General features: G+C 37.7%; 2 protein-coding genes across 4 annotated transcripts in view; one reads left to right on the forward strand and one right to left on the reverse strand.

The window, feature by feature from the left end:
* LOC127214531 (protein cereblon-like) lies at positions 1–16,752 on the forward strand. The gene is given in 12 exon segments (XM_051174916.1): positions 1–101; positions 4,036–4,151; positions 4,777–4,806; positions 4,808–4,980; positions 5,782–5,931; positions 8,994–9,153; positions 12,591–12,653; positions 13,586–13,670; positions 14,036–14,151; positions 14,543–14,607; positions 15,260–15,391; positions 16,124–16,752. Coding segments are annotated over 12 exon segments (1,338 nt in total). The 5' UTR covers positions 1–34; the 3' UTR covers positions 16,305–16,752.
* Positions 15,247–21,589, reverse strand: part of LOC127214541 (CCA tRNA nucleotidyltransferase 1, mitochondrial) — a 15,825-nt gene continuing 9,482 nt past the window's right edge. For all 3 annotated transcript variants that reach the window (XM_051174927.1, XM_051174931.1, XM_051174934.1), the window contains exons 5-9: positions 21,107–21,233; positions 19,141–19,334; positions 18,241–18,494; positions 17,822–18,103; positions 15,247–15,450 (exon numbers count right to left, since the gene is read on the reverse strand). In XM_051174927.1, coding sequence (XP_051030884.1) covers positions 17,855–18,103; positions 18,241–18,494; positions 19,141–19,334; positions 21,107–21,233 — 824 coding nt within the window. In that variant the 3' untranslated portion in view covers positions 15,247–15,450; positions 17,822–17,854. The remainder of the gene's footprint in view (positions 15,451–17,821; positions 18,104–18,240; positions 18,495–19,140; positions 19,335–21,106; positions 21,234–21,589) is intronic.

The raw sequence follows: 21,589 nt of genomic DNA on the forward strand, positions 1-21,589 counted from the left end.
CCAGTCTCCCAAGCTCCTTTGCGGGTAAACAGACATGGCCGACGAGGGAGATCACCCGGACGCTGCGCACAACATGGGCAACCACCTGCCGCTGCTGCCTGGTAACCTCCGGGACGGGCGCCTGGCCACGGGTGGAGAGCGAGGCCCGGGGCCGACCCCCTCAGGGCGGACGGGGACAGCAGCCGGGTGCAGCGGCGAGTGGGGGAGCTTCTCATGAGCCTCGAGCACTGCAGCCCAGCGCTTTCCTCCCGGCCTCTGCCTCCTGGGCTGGGAGATGTTGGGTGGGGGGGGGGGGGAGGCTTTCGTTTCCCAGAGCAGGGACCCAGTCCTTGCCATCCTTCTCCTTAGCACACCTCCGTGGGAATGCTCTGGGACCAGGCGACGTCGGAAACCGGGTTACTTTAGCAGCCGTTACTTCTCCTGCACGTCTGTCTTTCAATAAGACTGACAGCTAATATGTACTAAGCACTTACTTACACGTCACTCGCCACGAAGCGGATGCTTTGCATGAGTTTCTGCTTTTAGGGCGACACCTGTCACCTGTTCAGAACCTTGCTGTCCGGGAGAGATGTGTCGACGAGTTGTTAAATTGTGTGTACGGTTTAGTGATGTGGAAGGTCACACAGTTGTTCTGCGGTGTGCTAGTCTGTCAAGCGCAACAGGTATCACGTAGCTACCTCTCTCTCAATTGAGGCCGTATTTGGTGGGTTTTCGCAGTTTGAAAGTAATATGTTTGCATATTACTACTCAAGAGAGTGGCATTGCCAATTCCTCTTTCCTGTTCACTTTATGCCCATATACTTTGTGGCAGCTTATGTTGCAATACTGAATATTAAAAGTGCATGAACTAATGGTACATACTAGTCCTAGAACGCTATATACAACACAGACTGTTGCCCAGATCTTTTGGGTCATAAACCACACAGTGTGTTCGCCTTTGTACGAAAACCATCACTACACACACCATTCTACTTTAAGGAGGTTCGCAGTAGTGGTGAGGCTGAGAATAATTATAATCCCAGGTGCAGTTCATTTAGGGCGGGATAAGCAAGTGCTGTTAAGGTATCTGGGGTTTGTGTTTGATTCATTGCTATGCTGGATTGGATACCAGGGTCTTTCAAACCCTATTGAGCTGTGTCTCCAACTCCTCTTGTGATTCTTCATGGGTAGGGATTATTCTGGGGTTAGAGCAATTGAAGAACAGTCTTGTGATGTAGATTTACTTAGAATACAGTTGTGGACTAGCTTAGTTGTAAGTTGTTGAAAACTTGTATCTTTAGTCATTTGAGTTAGGAGCATTTTTTGTGGGTTGTGAAGAAATAATTTCAGATTTCAGTTAGTTACCTAGGGAAAGCTATGTTTTGGGTATGAATCTGTTCCCTGGTAGTTTAGCCGGGTGGGAGGAAATGCTGGGTGCCATGCCTGTGCATAGAAGGCACCTTTTGTCTAAATCACTGGTTGTTTGAGAAGCTGTACTGGCTGAAATTGGTGAAGGTAGGTAAGTTGTCTTCAACAGAAGAGATTTCAGTGACGTCAGCACCCCTGTGGATATGCCAGAGGTTTAGAGAGAGTGGTGGAGTAGAAGGATGCCCATGTCCCGCTGGCACCCACCAGGGTTCCTGCATGAGTCATCAGTAGCTCTGAAAAGTCCGTGTGTATTTTCTCAATTCAAAATATAAGAAGCAAGAGGTTCCCTGATGTTGTAGATGTAGAATAAAGGTTTTCCAAATTAGAAGTTTTATTTCTGGGAAAGGTTTGGCTTGCCTACCCTCTGAATCCTTGTAGTATAAGCTGATTTGAAAAAGTGATCATCTTTAAGTGCTAAGGAAATTGCTTAACATTTTAGGTGTGAAGAATCTATACTGGACAATTCAATGCTCAAAAATAAACATTTCCAAGTGGGAGAAATAGGTTTTAGCTTTGTTGATGAGAATGGCCACCATATATAACAAATATCTTTAAAGAATAAAGATAGAAAATGTCAGGTGTAAATTTCATACATCTGCAGCCCTTGAGCTAATAGCAGATATTTAAGTTTGCTGTAGGAAGAGAATGACTCTCTCCAAATTTCAAGTAAAATCCAGGTTTTTAGAGTTGTAGGTAAAAAAAAAATTACATTTGGGATGTTTTTCTCAGTTTTGTCTTGATCTTTTGAGGAAATTTCCCTATTGTCAAGAGAAATGTGTTCAGAAATGTTATTATCAACTGTCTGCATACAACTTGCAGTAGTTATGGTCTTCTCTCTGGCAAAGCCATATATCTAAGAATTCGTAATAAAGTTCCAAGCATTTACTTTATTGTAACATCTTTGTATTTTCTGTTAGGAAACTACTTACAGGTGGTTTGATTTAAAAAAATAAAAAAGTAATTTTCATAATGGAAAAGCTGACCTATTTGAAATTAAACCTTATGCATTTAAAAGTTTTGGGTGGGCAGTTAAAATATATGAACAGAAATGAGATTCGGTGCGTATTGATTCTTAGTTTAGGCCAGTGTTTCCCAACCTTGAAACTGTAAATATTTCAAGCTGGAGAATCCCTTCTTAAGCGGTACAGGTGCTTAGCAGCATTCCTGGCCAGCACCTAATATGGATTCCCAGGATTTTTCTAGTTATGACAGTCTTAAGACAGTTCCAGATATCATAAAGGGACAAAATTATCCTTGGATTGGGAAATGAACCCATAGTTGGGGGGGAAGAACAGTTCCTACTTGATAGAGTAACACCTTTGAAAAGTAGTGGTTTGTTTTGGTGTTTCAGGCTTTCATCTCTGCCCTTGGTAGCATCAAGTTTTAAAGTTTAAAGCAGTGTGCAGCTTACTTTGTGTGTGTGTGTGTGTGTGTGTGTGTGTGTGTGTGTGTGTGTGTGTGTGTGTGTAGATGCAGGAAGACTTCTTAAAGCTCCTTTAAAATATATTTTTCTTTGTGCCATTATTTTTTAAATTTAACGAAGCAATGTTTGTAAAAATAATTGCAAACATTTCATTTTTAAATATGGTGGTGACTGCCAGAAAAGTTGTCACTGGGAAAGCAATGCCCACTGCCAGGTACTAATGGAATTGGAATTGTTTTCTGCTTTAACAGATCTTTCTTGCCTATATATTTCTTCCTTGCTTTCTTTCTCACAGAAGGACTCTTTCCAGCTAAAGTCTGAATGATCCTTAGAGATTATCATCTTCAAGCCTTCATTTTTTTCTTCAGATGAAGAAGCTAAGCTTTAATCAGTTGGAGTTTATTATGTAAGGGGTCAGAATTAGAGAAGAGAAAATGATGTATACAGGAGAACTGAACATAATTTAGCTGTTGGATTGTAGGCTGTACATGGGGATCTGTGTTCTAAAAGTGCAGTGTGAAAGGAGGGAGAAGGGAATGTTATAGTGAAGGAGCCTGATGGCTGTTTGCCCAGACAAGTGATCAAGGGAACTAAGTCAGCTGGACTATGTGAAGTGAGGAAACACCAGGAGCTCAGCTGAATCCTGAGAATTCCGTTCAGCTGATCCCAATTGGTGAATGCTGTGTAAAGTACCTAAAACTTAGTCCAAATGATTGTGGTCTCCCCAGACACAGAAGAACAGAGCAGTTGGCCTGCCAGAGGCAACAAAAGAGCCATGATACCTAAATATAATGTGGTGCCCTGGAGGGGAGTCTGTATCAGGAAGAGATTATCCAGAAATCTGAGGAAGTCCAAGTAAAACAAGAAATTTAGTTAATAGTAATGTGCCAGTATTGATGACATAGTTCTGACAAGAATACCAAATAAATGTAGGGTGCTAACTGTGAAGGAAAGTAAAGTCTCGGCATACTAGAATTCTCTTTTTCCAATATTCCCATAAATCTTAAAGTGTTCTAAAATAGTTGATTGTTAAAAATGAGGAAAGGAGGAAAGCACAGTCAGGGCAGAAAGAGCATAGGCCCACTTTCTGCTGCCTCTGCCCAGCTTTCTTAATAAGAATGTCTCTCCGGAGGGTAGGGTATGGGAAGGGAACAGAGCTGGCTTTGTTCTGAATCTCGGTTTTTTCTTCTCTTACTCTACTTCAGCAGAGAGTGAAGATGAGGAAGATGAAATTGAAATGGAAGTCGAAGACCAGGATAGTAAAGAAGCCAGAAAACCAAACATCATAAACTTTGACACCAGTCTGCCAACCTCACATACAGTATGTAAATTTAGTCATTGAGCTAATACAGTAGATGAACTGTTAACTGTGCTTGGAATTTCCTAAATGCATGACTGACTGAAGGATTCCTGCATATTAGCTGACCCTTGAACTTGTGGATGAGGACGGGCATTTAAAATTACATGGCAATGTAATACTATAGTCTCATGTGATTCCTGACTATTTTCTAATATGCAAACATACAACCTTAACTTTTAAATTTATCCTGGGTGTGCCTCTTCAAGGAATTGTCATTTTCTGACTGATTCTACTAGTAACTGAGCCATTAAGAGTGTATTCTTGGTACTGCTGGGATGTGGGATAGAATTCCTCATACTAACATTCTGTCATAAGAATGGTTGTATTTGGACACAGGTGTTTTTGGTTAAAAGAAAGGGGGGGTCAGTATTTTGAGTTACAAAATACCAATCAGAGATTCTTCATTAAAAACTGGGAGTTCTAACTGGAAATACTAGATCAAAAATTAGAGTTTGATAGAGATGTGCTTATGTGACCACACTTACATAAATAAATGTGTGCTCTGTCTAGTTCTTTGACTCTGCTTTACTCTTAATCTGTTAAGGTGTATTAAGTGTCTGTCTTGACTCTGTGTGTTCTTGAATAGTATCTGGGAGCTGATATGGAAGAGTTTCATGGGGAGAACTTTACATGATGATGACAGCTGTCAGGTAATTCCAGTCCTTCCGCAAGTGATGATGATCCTGATTCCTGGGCAGACGTTACCACTGCAGCTGTCTCATCCACAAGAAGTCAGCATGGTGCGGAATTTAATTCAGAAAGACAGAACCTTTGCGGTTCTCGCATACAGGTAAGAGGTTAGGTGAATCTGCCTACCCATGCTGCATCCTGTGTTGTCACAGCCAAGACCAGTGTGGCAGCCAAACCCAGCTGGAATTTTGTAGAAGATGTTGGATAAGAGTGTGTGTATGTGAAGCAAGCACTCTTGTCAAAGTACAAATTGGGTATCATTAATACTATTTTCATCACTTTGTAAGTCAGACATTTACTTTTACAATTTAGCTGTGTCTGGCTCTTGAAACACTTGCATGCATTTAATGGAAAACCTGCCTGGAATCTGAGTTCAGAACTGTTTTTATTCAAAGACAGCTGGGCTTTTATATTTTATACAGAGGCTACTATTCCCTTTCAAAACTCACACCATATTGGACCAACACAAAACAGTGGTAAACTGAAGCTGTCCTTTAAGTAGCCTTTGGCAAATGAAGGAAACATGTGGTAGAGACAGGAAATGGAAACAGGAAGCCTCCCATCACCCACACACACACACACACACACACACACACACACACACACACACACACACACACACACAGTGTGCTGCTAACTAGCAGCAACCATCATTGTCTAACAAAGTGGAAGACTGTTTACTTTGTGAAATGAGACCTAAACACTCTTTAGCCCTAGGTCATTTCAGTGACTCTAAGCCTACCTTATTCTAAGCTGCAGTTTACCTTCTGGAAACTCATGTGCTGGCTTTACAGTGAGGGCTGACTGCTGTAAATGTTTTCCCGTCTGTATTACTTTTGCCAGTTTTGTGTATTTCAAAGCCAAAGCTGAAAACTCTCCCTGTAAATTTTTGTCTTGGAAGTAATGTGCAGGAAAGGGAAGCCCAGTTCGGAACGACAGCAGAGATATATGCTTATCGAGAAGAGCAGGAGTTTGGAATTGAAGTAGTGAAAGTGAAAGCAATTGGACGGCAGAGGTTCAAGGTCCTTGAACTTAGAACACAGTCAGATGGGTAAGAAACTTCAAAGGTTTTAGAGGGACTGATGTGGTAATTCGCTGACCCTTGATATTTTATAGCTTCATTAGTTGTTCTCTTTGCCTTCGAAGATGAAACCCCAAAGTTTCCATCCTCAGTGTTTAGCAGAGTCAAGTGAAAACTAGAGGCTTCAGTTTCAGCCTCATCTCCTAGCCCAGAATGTGACTTAATGTAAAGTGAGGCTGTGGCATTGTTTAAAAATTATTTCTAGGTGATTGTAATATTCCTCTGGGTTTAAAAACAGTAATAAAAGCCCCACAGGAAGTACCACTTGAGGCATGGCTTCTTTGCGATTGAAAAGCTTTCTGCAGCATAGGAGAATAGAAGGCAAAAGCTGTGATCAGTGTTCGCACCAGGACAGGTGTGGTACTGGCAGCATCCCTGTACTGTTTGAAAGCTCCACTGAGTACATCTGCCAGCTACAGCACCTGAGCTATACCAGCCAGGGAGGTTTGTGGCTGTTTGCAGTGTGCATTTTCTATCCTCCCAAGATATGCTTTATATGAGGAATGAAGAAACACTTTTGTCCATGCACTGTGTGAAGTCCAAAAGTTTCCTGGGGATCCTGTTGCAGTTCACATGGTTAGCTTCCCATACAATCAGGAAATAGTGTGTTTGTTTATTCTTTTCCCATTAAATTCTGGTAATTTAACCCATTCTCCTAAAAAGGAAATTAATTAGAAGCAAGCATTTCTCTTATCTGGTGTCACACCTTGATTCTGGCACACAAGAAGCACCTGTAGTGTCTTAAGGGACAGCCTCCGGGTTCTACAGAATTGAAAATTCTGTCATACCTCTTTATTTCTGATGTCATCTGAGCACCAACAAGAATGTAAGCTGCATGAGAGCAAGACTTGTTGTCTGTTATGTTACAAAAGTGTGTATGAGTTAGCATTTTGGAAAAAGTAATCTTGCAGATATTGGGGATATTGGGTGGGTTATCCTGACTTGAGGTGCTTACTTTTCTCCTGATTCTAGAACATTTCTTTGTATAAACTCAAAATCTTTATAAGTTTGTATTCCTGAGGCCCTCGGGAGACAAGTTACTGGAAAAGTGACCGAAACTTTTGTGATCTACATTTAGGACAGTGTTAAGTGAATGAGTACAAAGTGATGGGGTTCTATATTGTGGTAATTAGATGGTTGCTTTGTTAGGGTGGATTTTGCTGACACTAACAACTTTTAATTTAATTCCTCTATACTTGGTGGTACAGTCTGATTTTCTTTGAATTTTATTTTCTAGAGGTGACAAAAGAAATTGAATTGGGAGAAATTATATTTCTGTATGTGACTTTAATAAGTAGCTGTGTGAAGCTCTAAAACACAAACTGGAAGTAGTCTCTGTCAGAAAGTAGTTCAGGAAACATGGTTGCAATGAAGAGCAACATCACACTGACAGGTGGACTGGCCTTGGAAAGGAGAATTCTTCCTAGTATTCTAGAGACTTACTAGAAACTGAGGCCTCTCAAAAAAGATGTGTCTCAATTTGAAAGCCCTTTGTGAAATAAGATTTCTTTGCCTCTACTCCTACCTCCGTCCTGAACCACTGTCACTTAAAATGGGCAAGCGAAAGAAACCTTAAAGGTGGTTCAGACATCGTCTTGTTTTTGCAAATGAATAATAAGCTAAGTACCAAAGAAGTCACTTGCCCAAAGTTATAAATAAGAAGCAGCTGGTTTCATCCACAGCCTGATTCCCAAACTAGCTGTCAGCCATTATACCAAGATTTCTCCTTCGCACATTGGGAACTTAACTCTACAAAATCTGGAGTTTAAGATTCACTCTTTTGCTTTTGATTTTAGCCTAAATGGCACTTCCTACATGAAGTGCATTGTTAGCTTCTAACCTTTTCTGTTAAAGGTCTGTTTTTCAAGTACATAGGCTTTAAAAAATAATAACAACACATAGACATTTAAAAAAAATAACATAAAAAAAGGTATATTTGACTTAGTATAGGACTCTTCTGATAATCTGTTTCTTAGAAGTATACAGAAAAAGAGTTTAACATCCTGTTGAAATTCTCAGATTTCTTATCTATCATGTCTGAGATAAGTAATTTTTAGTCAAAAAAATTGTTATATATTACAAACATTTCAGCTGAAAATTATAATAGTGTAACATTTTGATTTTTGGAGAGACAAAGGTTTTCCTTGAACTGGGCTTGCAGATACATTTGGATGCAAATGCTCCTGGATATTCTTTACACACTAGGTCTTTTAACAGGAATTACACTGTGAGTGCAGAATCTTCAATTTTGCAGTTTTCCCCAAATTTCATGAAATTTTAGTAAAATCGTGTTATAATCAGAAAGTTACTCATAAACCTGTAAGGAAGAACCACTACACATGTACACACACACACCCCAGACATGTTGAACAATGATCATGAGGACTCATTTCCTCATCACCAGTTCTGAAAACTTAAATGCAGACAAAAATCTGGCATGATCTAGAGGATAATGATTCCACAATGTCTTCGACGCAATAAATTTCTGTCTAGAAACAGAGAGGAGGAGAAAGTATATATGTGTGTGTATGTATGTATGTAATGCTGTCCAAAGTACACATGTGTGTATGTTCCTTTCTTTCTCTACCTATTTTTGCTCTCTGGATATTAAATGACAAAGCAGGTGTGAGGCTCACAGCCTAGAGATTTGGGGATGGAGAGCTGTAATTTCTAAGAAATTAGATGTGTCTGGATAATCTGTAGGCTATATACTGAGTTTTTAAAATAAATTTTGCTTCATTTGTGCCTGCATATTTATCTCAAATATATAATCTCTTTTGATTATACAAGTGGCGCTGACATCTCATTATCTCTTATATTAAGATTATTAAACAATTGTTTTAAGAATTTCATATATATATATACACACACACACACACACACATACATACATACACACACACACACACACACAGCATTTGGTCCATTTGTTTAAAGCAGGGAACTTGGATAAATCTTAGTATTTATCCTATATTGAGAAACTAATAGTGTATCTTAAAAATGAACAACATGCTTGGTTCTTTTTATTTTAGAATTCAGCAAGCTAAAGTGCAAATTTTGCCAGAGTGTGTGTTGCCGTCAACAATGTCTGCAGTTCAGCTAGAATCACTCAATAAGTGCCAGATATTTCCTTCAAAACCTGTCTCTTGGGAAGACCAGTATTCATGTAAATGGTGGCAGAAATACCAGAAGGTGAGATACTAATGTCTTATGTGTCTTCTAGAAGACAGGTTTCTTTTAAAAAGAGTCACAACTGTCCTGACATTTTCTAAACACTGTAGCTCACTTGATCATAGATGGATTTAAAAATAATTCACAGGCAGTTATTTATGAAAGATAACTTGCAGTCATGATGAAATGTCAAACAATTGTAAAACACTGTTAATATTATGCTTATCACGTATGTATTAATGGCCTGTGGCTCTCAATTCCATACGAACCTTAGAAAACTCTAATCACATATTTGGCTTTTGAGTTAAATTCAGCCTTGAAGGGACAGGATTGTTTGGGCTAGCATTCAGTGGCAGTAGAAAAGAATGCTGTCCTTTGACTTTTCGGAGGATATTTTTTGTGAATTGTTTCACAGCATGCTGCTGACCAAAACAGAAATTGACTTGAGAGGGTAAGGTATTGCTTGTTTAGTACTGCAAATGTAGCTGAGAGAGTATCCCTCCATAGGGAATAGACCAAAGTCCATTCATGCACTAAGGATAAATACTGGTTCCACTGCCAGAGGCCCCGTGGACTGCCCAGGCCTCCTAACTGTCATCCCCATTTAGGGGGCCTGGGTCAGTCTTATGTTGGTCCCCTTGCTGTCAGACTGTCCAGCAGCCCCCAAACCATCCAGCACTGCAGCTGCCGCCATCAGAGCCTTGGCCCTGCACCCACCGGGAGAGGTGAGCTCAGGCCTTCCCTACCCCCCCACCCTACAGTCACTTGATGGGGCACATAGCCCCCACCCATTGAATTCCCAGAAAACCTGGGGCCAGCCCAAATCATCCAGCACTGCATGTTGTATCTTGAGAAAGGAAAAATGTTAGTCAAGTTAATTGGGAAAACTTCAAACCCATTCGGTGTAGAGATCTTGATTTCCTAACATTCATTCAGGCTTTGACACTGGTGGGTTTTGTTGTTGTTGTTGTTTGTTCGTTTTCTCTCTCTCTCTCTCTCTCTCTCTCTCTCTCTCTCTCTCTCTCTCTCTCTCTCTCTCATTTTATTTATTTATTTTTTTTAATATCATGGCCCCCTTCTAAACTCACTAGAAAGATTGGAAGAGATGGTCCAAATGGCAGACTTTTTCATCCCTCTTGAAATATATTTTCTTTTGTCCAAGCTGTCAGCCTGTCCATATATAAAGCTTGCCATGTTAATTAGAAGAGTTGACTGTGAAATATAAGGAAAGCAATGTGGAAATTAGAAATCCAGTGTTTGATGTTCATCCTTCCAGCCTGTGCTAAGTAAAGAAGACATGATTGTTCCTATGCATCATGTAGAGCAGGGCAGACATGAGTACAAACTTACAAAGTCATGGTCTTTGAACATGCTCTCACAGGCTGTGTTTTAATGCCATAGAGTTTAGAAAGATACAAATCTTCATTTTTCTTGTACCATATGCAAAAGGGTATTGGCTACTGTTGCCCTTCTCTTTACTAACAGTGTCTTACAGGGCATTATATGTACTGTGCTGCTGTAGCAAGTCTAAGTTTGTAAACATTGTGAGTACCCCCTCTGGCCTTCTCACTGCTCCCTTTATAGTAAACTTTCTAAGATATGTTTCTAAGATAGGTGGAGTGAGGTATTAACACAGAAAGACTTGTAGTTGTTTTCCCCTTGCACACATACTTTGCCATTTGTGTGGCTACCACTAGTTTATAAGGCACTAGTATAGGAAAGATCTCACCAGCTCACAGTGCTCAAGGTAGAGGGGACTCATAAATTTGAGTGTTGTGTTTGGGCAGTTGCTTTGTAAGGACTAACAGTTCTGCTCCCTTTGGTTTGTGTGATTAATATTAAAAACACATTAAACACGTTTGTACATGGAATTTTTAGAGTCAGAATAATAATTGGAATAAAGATTTTTAGAAGTCCTTTTCTTCAGTGGGAATTGAGACCCTAGTTTGGTTATAGGTTGGTGCCATGCAAAAGGATGGCATCATTCAATGCATTCTAGTCACTGTATTAACATGTCATTTAGCTTGTTTATGATTATGTAAATGATTTGATGTCTGTATGTCAAAAGTATACTTTTTCAGTGCCCTTTATTAATGTCTTCATTGTTCTAGAAGTGATCATCTTAATGTGCAAAATATGTTTGCTTCTTAGCCAGACATGTGCAGCAACATAACCTGAAACTTTCTATATAATTTTTATAATTTAAAGAATTTCTAATTTTAGAGAGATTTCTTCCCCAAAGCATAAACTTTGTGGCCTGTGATTTGCTCTACTTTTTTGTTGTTTGTGTTAGCCATCTGTAATATTCCAAACACAGCACATTGTACACATAATTAGGATAAGGCCCGCTCTGTGCAGATCCTGGCTACTTCCCACTACCAAATCCATGGCCTCCTATGCCTGCCTTTTCTTACCTTTGGAATGGAGATACTTTCAGTAGCCATGCAGTGTCCTAATAGATGATAAAATTCTTGCTATAGTGTTAATGGTTTTCATGGTGATTCATGGATAGTCAGTCATCTGCTCTTATTGTTAACACATCTTTTAAAGTCTGTAATTGAATCATGACAGTAACCCTTGACATAAGGTATATGGTCTTAGACATAAAGGATAACTTACAGAAGAGGACTTAAGTCTTTTGCTCTGGCCTATTAGGCTGGATTCCTGAGCTAAGCATGAATAGGAAACCATTCCAGACTGTTTTTAGGTAGCCTGAAATAGGAAGTTTGTGCCAGGCTACATTTTTTTTTTTTTTTTCCTTTCAAGTATCCACTAGTTTGAAGTGTATCCCATGGGTACTTCAGGAGATCTATCTCTTCCATGTGATAGAGATTCCTAATACTGGCAAACAGTCATTTCCTCTTGAAATACACCTCTAAAAACTAATTCAAGAATTTTTCTTTGACAAGATTACAGAAGAAAATACCTTATATAGTCTATAAAAATGTTTGTTCAACAGTAATAACCTAGGTCTTCTCATCCATTCCCTACCACTGAACCACCCAAAACAGTGAACAGTTCTACAGAATCCAACTGTGTCAAGTGCTCCATATTGGCATTACACTTCTTATTCTATACTTGTTACAGCTTAGTTTGTGATACACAGGTACTCACTGTGTTTTAGTTGCCTACCATACTTAGTACAGCAATATGGTATGTGAGCTTGTAGTCTAGAAGCAGTAGACTGTACCATGTAGTTTAGCTGTATAGTTAAACCACCTGGTCTGTGTTGAGTGCCATTCATCACCAGCATCTCTCAGAATGCACTTACCATTAAGGTAAGAATACCATTGCACTAATCACCTACTGTAAGATTGTGAATACATTTCAGATAATCTATTGGCAATTGTCTTTTAAAATTAGAAAATGTTTTTGTAGAACTAATCATTTTTAGATATTACTACTTATAGTATTTGAGTTTTTCCTTGAATTTTCTTAAGACACATTTTTTATTTCAGAGGAAGTTTCACTGTGCAAATCTGACTTCATGGCCTCGTTGGCTGTATTCATTATATGATGCTGTAAGTAACTTGCCAGAAACTTGTCTTTCATTAGAATTTTCATAGTTCTGACTATATCTTAGCTAAATAAGATGACACATTTGCTATTACTGAAATTATGAAGGGTCATGTGAAAGTCACTCTGTAAAGAATTCTTACATCACAAAATTGTTTTCCAAACAAGTATATTCGTATGTATTGCTACATCAGTAGTATATTAACTGATGCGTCTACACAGACTTCTGGTGTTGTTAAAAATATGCACTGTTACTGCTAACAAAATCACTAAGACAGAATACTTGAAGTATTTGGAATACAGTAACTGCCTTCAAAGCCCAATTTCTATCAGATACTGTGTGGTTTGAGAAAATTAGGTATAATAGTAGCTATTGCACATATAATAAACATTTAAATAAATGTTAGTTGTATTTCTTAGTGAATCCCTGCCAAGAAATCTAAAGAACTGGAAAAATAAAACAAGTAATTTGAGCATTTATGATGTATGTACCACTAAAAGAAAACACAGTTGACCTCAGCCCTTTTGCAGATCTTGAGCCTTACAAAGGTACAGATGCACTCTTGGAAAATGTTAATGCCTGGAAAAAGACAGCACTTTTCTGTAGAAACTAGTTGCTAAGTGAGGTGTGTAGACAGCAAATGCAGGGGCACACCACCATTTGCACTGAGACACAGAAAAGTCAGAAGAGGCCAGTTCAAGCAGCAGCCTAGAAGAGCATCCTAAAAGAGCATCAAGACACATTTAGATTCACATACTTCTTGGGATAGACAGCCTAAGGGGCGAGATGCCTGGGAAGTTGGCCTGCTTGCTAGTCACAGGAGTTAGTTAACCAGTTCCACCTTTAAAAACTAGGCATACCTGGTCTCAGATTAGTTCCAATACATGATTTTTAAAGGGGCTAACACTTATTGTGGCTACTTTTATTTTAAACCAGGAAACATTAATGGATAGAATAAAGAAACAGTTACGTGAATGGGATGAAAATCTCAAAGATGATTCTCTTCCTGCAAATCCAATAGGTATGGCAAATACTGCAAGCTGTGGCATGTTAGTGGGGGGGGGGGAGCCTTTAATATTAAATTTGTTTACACTAACCTTTGAATTTTGAAAAGGTATTTGCATCTCTTTGCTTGAAAAATCTTTTTTTCCAAGAAATTAGTATTCAAAGCAACAGAATCTTCATATTTTGTTAAAGTGGCTAACTTCCTGTTCTTTAGAGCCTTTACAAGTGAATCTGCTCCAGAACTTAGCTTTATATATTATCTCTATATTTGTAAGTCAGTTTCATCCAAGTATATGCTTGACTTAAGGAAGGTAACTGAAATATAAATGTAATTAATGTTTCCTAAGTTTAAAGCCTGCAAACCTCACCCTGTCTTTTAAGACTTTTCTTACAGAGTAGCTGCTTGTCTTCCTATTGATGATGTGCTGAGAATTCAACTCCTTAAAATTGGTAGTGCTATTCAACGACTTCGCTGTGAATTAGATATCATGAATAAAGTAAGTAAAGACCACATGTCTGTTGTGTAGATTTAGATTGTCAGTCGGGCTAGAGTTCACACTGTTGAGATCAGGAGTTACCTCTATTGTATAGTAATATAGTCATAATCTGGAGAAGTACGTGTTTATCTGTTCTGGTTTAGTTAAAAAGCTTCTCTCTAGTCTGAAGTGCTCTGTAATTTAAACCATTCCAAAATTTTGGGGATTAGGAATGTTTGATCAGTAAAGTCATGTATGTATGTGTATATATACACACACAGTTGATACACCTTTGAATAATGTATATTTGAAATTATTTTAACAGTCCTTAAATATTAGTCCTAGGCTTCTTCCTAAGTAAGTTTATTCTTGATTTGGGTAACAAGACTATTTATCCATTTAAACATTTTAGTGTACTTCCCTTTGCTGTAAGCAATGTCAAGAAACAGAAATAACAACAAAGAATGAAATATTTAGGTAAGATTTTTATTATATTTTTAGTATACCTCTCAATACATTTCCAACTTTCCTTTCAGAATTTCTCCTCCAGTGTCTATAAATTACACTCAAGAAAATAAACATAGGGAATTGATTCATTTTGGGGTAAGACTGTCTCCTAGGCTAGAAATATCCACAATGCCTCAATTTTTGTGTAAAGTCTGAGATATTCTTTTAGCTAGTTAGGCCACACAGGATCAAACTAGGACATGTGCTAATGCTGTGATACAGTAGTTTAACACTATGATAAATTCATTAGGATTATAAAACAAGGCAGTAAATCAAGAAAAGTAAACTGATGTCTGAACTGTCCAAAGATGAGGAAACATGACATTTTCAACAATAGTGTGTTTTCCCTTTGAATCATCAAAGAAAATTTTCAAGCAAAAATAGAGCATCTGTGGGTGGTTAGGGGTGCATGCCTTTAATCCCAGAAGTTAGGAGACCGAGGCAGGCAGTTCCAGGACAGACTCCAAAGCAATGCAGAGAGAAACCCTGTCTCAAAAAAAAAAAAAAAAAAATCTGCCAGCCTCCTGTACGTATTTGACACAAAATTCAAACATAAATATACATCAAAAAAGGAAAAATTGGAATTACTGTTCTTATTCTCCATGTTGCTTCTTTGTTCCAGTTTATCCTTGTGTGGTCCAATGGCAGCATATGTGAATCCTCATGGATATGTACATGAGACACTGACTGTGTATAAAGCTTCCAACCTGAATCTGATAGGTCGGCCTTCTACAGTACACAGCTGGTTTCCTGGGTAATATGGTTGTGTTCACTGTCTTTTGTTGGCTCTTCGTTTAGTCTTAAGTGAAGCTTCTAGAAATGATACAAGACAAACAGGACAGGAATAGTTTTTAGTTTTAACTAATCTTCATTTCATCAATAGGTAGGAATGAATGGGGGGAGTGTCATGCATGTTAGAGCAAAACCTGAAATATTTGTCAGCTCATTATAAAATTTTATGATATACAAAGTAATTAAAACTATTGATTGATCCACTGATGTGTAGATCAGATATCTTAAGCAGGGACATAACGAGATGGGAAAAACAGTAAACCTTGCTGTATCTAGCCTGCTTTATTCTGGGCCACCCTTTTACTTTTAAAGTGGCAAAGGAATTAGGAATTAGTAGATTTTACTTGCTATAATAAAATGTGTTACTATACATACTAAATACAGACTATTTCACCCAAGGAAAATGGTAACTTGAGAACAGAAGTTTGTTTTTGAGGAGTTCATACTCTCCTTCCTCTAACAATAATACAGTAGAAAACAGTGAGGTAAATAAATTAAGGCTGGAGCAATGTGGCAAACAGCAATATAAAGAAGCTTGTAGTAATAAAATTATCAAATCATAAATATCAATACAGTATCAAATTATGACAGTTTTTGTAAATGTATGAGGTTTCCGAGAAACTGCAGCATAACAAGCCTAAATCAAAGGTAAACAATGGATTTCCTTACCTTGTTTTTCCCTTCCTTTTTATAGGTATGCATGGACCATTGCCCAGTGTAAGATTTGTGCAAGCCATATTGGATGGAAATTTACAGCCACCAAAAAAGACATGTCACCTCAAAAATTTTGGGGCTTAACTCGCTCTGCTCTGTTACCCACAATTCCAGAAACTGAAGATGAAATAAGTCCAGACAAAGTAATATTATGTTTGTAAGTTCATTCATTGTAGGGATGACTTCCTAACAAAGTGTATTCTCAAGTCAGATCTGCCCCAGACACTATTGCCTCTGATGTATGTGTATAGTGGTCACAGCATTTGACTACCTTGTTCAGAGGATGAAAAAGCATCACAAAACACACAGTTGGGTTCAGAACTATCTGCTTTAGTAACTTGGTGCCATTCATTATCCTGTTGAATGCGTGTCATTGAGGGTTAGAAAACACGTTTGAGGTGATGACAATGGCTGTGGGGATAAGGGCACCACTGCTCTAAATGATTAATATTCCAGAAGCTAGGTTGGCAAGCACAAGACAGGCAAGGCAGTGTATATTATTTTGAAAAGAACAAAGTCCTTTTAATTTTCTTTAGCTTGTCTAAGATACTGATTTGTAAATTTTGAAAATATTAAAGAGTAAAATAAGCAGTTTGAACAGAAAAAATAGCATTTTGTGTATTTGCACTATTTATTTGTAAGACTCCTTTAAATAGTATATGTGCATTTTGCACTTTAAGTTAACAGTATATATATTTCTGGGATTATAGCCTTTAGCATATAAAAGTTAAAGTAATTGAAGGGCATCTTTAAATAAAACTGACCAAAACTAATACCTATGTCCAAACCTACACTATTTAGTTTAATTATGTAAAAGTCAAAGTAATCAAGTAAAGTTTAAAGAGAAGTACAGTAATAAAATGCAATTTCCTCAGTGTCATTTTTTAAGTTGCACTTCTATTTCAATTTCATTCAAGCTGAATGAAGTGAGGCAATTCTGCTTTACTTCTGCAATGTAATATGATCCACCTACTGTTTACCATTACTTGCAGATAGTACTGCTTAGGGAAGTTTACACAGCTTTGCTATCATTCCATCTGTATACTTCCTGAATGAGTATGCAGTAGAGTGACAACAGCAGGAATTCCATGGTGTAAAATTCAGGTATTTACTAACCTGTGTAAAGTAGTGTTTGTGGCTCCCCTTTTTATAACATCGTATTAAACTTCCTCTTATTTGAGCTTCATCACAAGTGATTTTACCAAACTCCAAAAGCTACTATTTGTTTATACAGTGTCTATGAAAGGAAGTCAGTTATAAAATATCAAACTCTAAGCCATATCCATCTAATTCGTAAAGTAAACATCTGTGTCCACTATCGGTGGCACTGACAAAAAGCCAGTAGTCTCAAGGCCAACTCTTCAGTTATTCCTGTAACATTTTAAGCTTTGCACACCAAGGAATTCACAAAGTCCTATATAAATGAATGGTATTGTGGGCCAATTAACTTTAAAATTCAGCAGACACAACATAAACTAGGTAGTTATTTTTAGCATACACAAGTGTTCTCCAACAGTTACCATATCCCAGTGTAAAGAAACAACAGCTACACTTTTCTCACTAGCTTGGAAAATTCAGAGTTAAACCTGAATTAAGAGGATGTAGACTTGCTTAATTTTTCTATACTTTATATTGAGTTTACTCTTGCTGTTTCAGAAGGAAAGAAAACCAGTCTTACCAAGACTTTCCATTGTTCTGTATGGAGCTCATTTTAAGTCTTCTTTATGTAACTTAAAAGTTCATCTTTTTCCATTTGGTAACCGCTTTTCTTCCATTGTTCACGCAACTGCTGTAACAGGGCCCCAATTTCCTTCCCTGAAGAAATGCCCACTTTCCTGATGTCATGTCCACTCACAGGGAATGGTGGGACAGACCACTGCTGCATCTCCTTGAGAAGACCATGCTCTCCTTGGTACTTCAGCAGCTCACACACACGGGCAATTGCATCCGGTTCCCTTGACTAAGTGACACAGTTTTTTACATATTAAACACTATTTCATTCTACTACTTAAAATACTTACAGAAAGTCTACAGTTTGAAAAAATTATTTAGGCGTTTAGTGAACTATTTTTCTGACCAAACCTAATACATACTTACATCTATAACGAAGTCTTGATATGGCCTCAATGGTTCTGAACTATCTGTTGCTTTAATCAAATCTTTCCTGTTTTTAACTATAAATAAACCCAAGTTTTTCTCTTCTTTAGAAATTTTCAATCTCAAATCCAGTTTTGTGACATCATCTTGTACTTTAAATAAAGAGGCCAAAAGAGTCATTGGTTTTGGTGAAAAGCCTTCAACATTTTTACTGACTTTGTTAAATTCTTCTAAATTTGCATTAGGAGGTAAACCTGTATCGCCAAAAAAAAAAAAAAAAAAAGTCATTGTATTTAGTTATTAAACCTGCACTTGTCTGTCATACCATGATACCATGCACTTTTAAAGAGTATATCTTCTTTGTCTACTGCTTAGTATCAGCCCATCTGCCGCTCTCTTAACTCCCAGGAAACCCTATCGTGTTCTTGTTTCCCAGAGCAAGATGTAGCAGGAGGTTCAGAAGCTGTGGTTATGTCAAGTGCACAGTAGATGCCTTCTCAGTCAAATTCCTGTCTGCATCCATTCCCTATTCTGTAATTCATTCCCTATTCTGTAATTGTGTGTACCTGTTTGGAATATATTAGCTATAATTACTGTATTAAATATTCTTGTAGGACCACTAGCTAGGTCCAACTGCTGTTAGTCTCAACCCTTTTTGATGATAAACCAAGCCAACCTGCAAAGCCAGTAAGTGGCATAGCTTCACAAAATCCAAGTGTTCACTATGAACTACTCTTTACCACAAACTTTCCTAATCCTTAATCCCATGGTTTCTCTTAGAATTTCATTTGCCCACATATAATTCCTTAGCTATGTAACACAAAACATTTTACCTCATGTACTTTAAACTAGGTATTTTGTTGCTAGAACTCCATAGATAATTGTATAATCTATTCTCACCTATGTGAGGAGCCACATCAAGATCATAGATCAGGTGGATCAAATGGTTTACATGGTCACCAGTAAGAATTTTCTTCAGCTCTACCCAAATCCTCTCTCCGGATATTCCAGCCAAGCCTTTGGCATTTTCTGCAATTGCTTCTAGTGTCTCATGGTCATGGTCACCAGGTTTGTCGACAATTCTGCCATAAAACCTGTAAAACATTTGACATGACTCTTTTTCTCAAGATTAAAAAAAATAATTATTATTAAAAAGGAAAAAAAGAACCTTACAAGCTAAGACTCTTGAGTTTTGTTACTTCCATATAGGCATGTCTCATCACATAAAATATTTTTTCCATTTTTAATAGGGGTTATCTGGTATACATCTAGGTGATGGATGTGATGGATCAACAAAATTATAATTTAAAAGTCTTGCTGTTTGGGTTGTTTTTAACAGACTGTTTGCATATACTTGTTTAGAAGATTTGGATTTATTGACAAATATTCATGCTCTGCTACACAGTGTTCTGAGTGGTCCCAAATGTGAACAATGAATGTTACTAGATGTATACTAGCCAAGTAGGTTTTGGGTTTTTTTTTTTTTTTTAAGGTTAGAATTTGGATTTTTTTTTTAATCACTGATAAACTATCAAGATATAATCTACATAATGTAAACATCAGATGAGGTATTAGAGCATTAGATTATAGAAGGAATTCAAAATAACAACTGCAAAATGTATAAATGGTCAAAAAGTGTATGAACCATGTCTAGTATCACTAGTCACCAGGGAAATGCACAAGAATCACTCCCAATAAGAATGGCTATTATCAAAGGTACTAGTGCTAAAGAAGCAGAAATATACTTGTACATGCACTGTAGAAATGGGGAGACTCCTCTGAAGACTAGAAAGAGGAGGTCAGGTTAGTATCAGGAGATGATCCTGGCTCTCCAGTGTTCACTGTGGCTCACTTTTGAAAAGAAACTATTGACCAGGTGTCAGAAAGTGTAGCACACTGAGAATGTGGTACAGTAGCCTCAAACTTGTGGTTAGCCGAGGCTGGACTTGAACTCAAGACCTTCCTGCCTTATGCTCCCTGAATGTTATGACTACAGGCATATGCTACCACTCTTGATGCAATATCCTGTCAATTATAGCAATAGACAAAGCTAGAGATGACTGTTAAATAATCTAGACACAAGAAACTAGAAATGCATAATCTCACATGTAGCCAAAAAAAAGGGGGGGGGGGAGTGGATTTAAGTTGAGGATCTTCAGTGGGCACTAATTTACAGGTACACAAACAAGGTGACATTCTCATTTCTGCTGAATAGTAACAAAGATAAGCAAAAGCTTGAAGGAGATTGAATGTTTTATCATAAACATGGTACATGTCTAAGGACAGATAGGGGCTTTACCTTAAATTACAATGCATCACAATATTACATACACAAGTGAAGCAGTTAAAAAGTATGTCTACAAAAATTAAAATCACTGGTACCCTCAAATGCTATCCATGCATTTTCACACGTCCCTTTGAAGTGTGTACATTTATACTGACTTGTTTTACCACTCATTTAACAGTATTTTCCTTCTGTCAGTGTCATTTTGTGGTGAGGCATCAGATCAGATATGTTGTAGAGCATCTCAGACTCTTGAGCTCTATGAAGGCAGCAGACACTTTAAATCATCCTTCACTGTGATCAGAACACCTAACACAGTGCATAGGAAGGACTCAAACCACAGGATCAATGAAGGAAATACATTAATAATTTAAAGCTTTTATATAGAACACAGCACAAAGAACGGTTTAATTATGCATATTTTCAAAGTCAAAGCCGAAGGGTGCTACCTCATCGCTGAAGACAGGTAACTGGGAGCTTCTTTCATATTCCTGCTGATACATTCCACACAAGATAGGATAGTGCTTAAGGGAGAAAAAAAACATCAGAAATTTTCTATTGCTAAAATTTATAAACTCTTACCTGAAATACCTTAAAATCCGAAGATAATCTTCTTGAATTCTCTGCTTAGCATGTCCAACAAATCGAACTTTTTTATTTTTTAAATCTGCATATCCATTAAAATAATCAAACAAGGTACCATCAAAACCTATTCATTAGAAAAGAGGTAAGAAATCATTAGCAAGGGTTTAGTGGGAAGGAAAAAAAATCATCTGAAAACTACCATGCACAGTAAAACTTCAGTAAGGTTAAGAATTAAAAATGAACAAAATCAATTTACACTTGTATAAAGTGGGAATGAGGGGAAGATACCACACAAGCTGATTTAAATATAGAACATCAACAGTAATAGAAATCTTCTAAACATACTCCAGAAGACCCCACCTCAAAGGAATAAATAATAAGTGGAAGGTAATAGAGAACACTCAATACCTTTTTCCAGTCTCTGTGTACATGAATACGTGGGCATACACACATTTATTTATACTAAGACATAATAAATCT

Source organism: Phodopus roborovskii, unplaced genomic scaffold (assembly GCF_943737965.1).
Source record: "Phodopus roborovskii unplaced genomic scaffold, PHOROB, whole genome shotgun sequence".
Classification (NCBI taxonomy): Eukaryota; Metazoa; Chordata; class Mammalia; order Rodentia; family Cricetidae; genus Phodopus; species Phodopus roborovskii.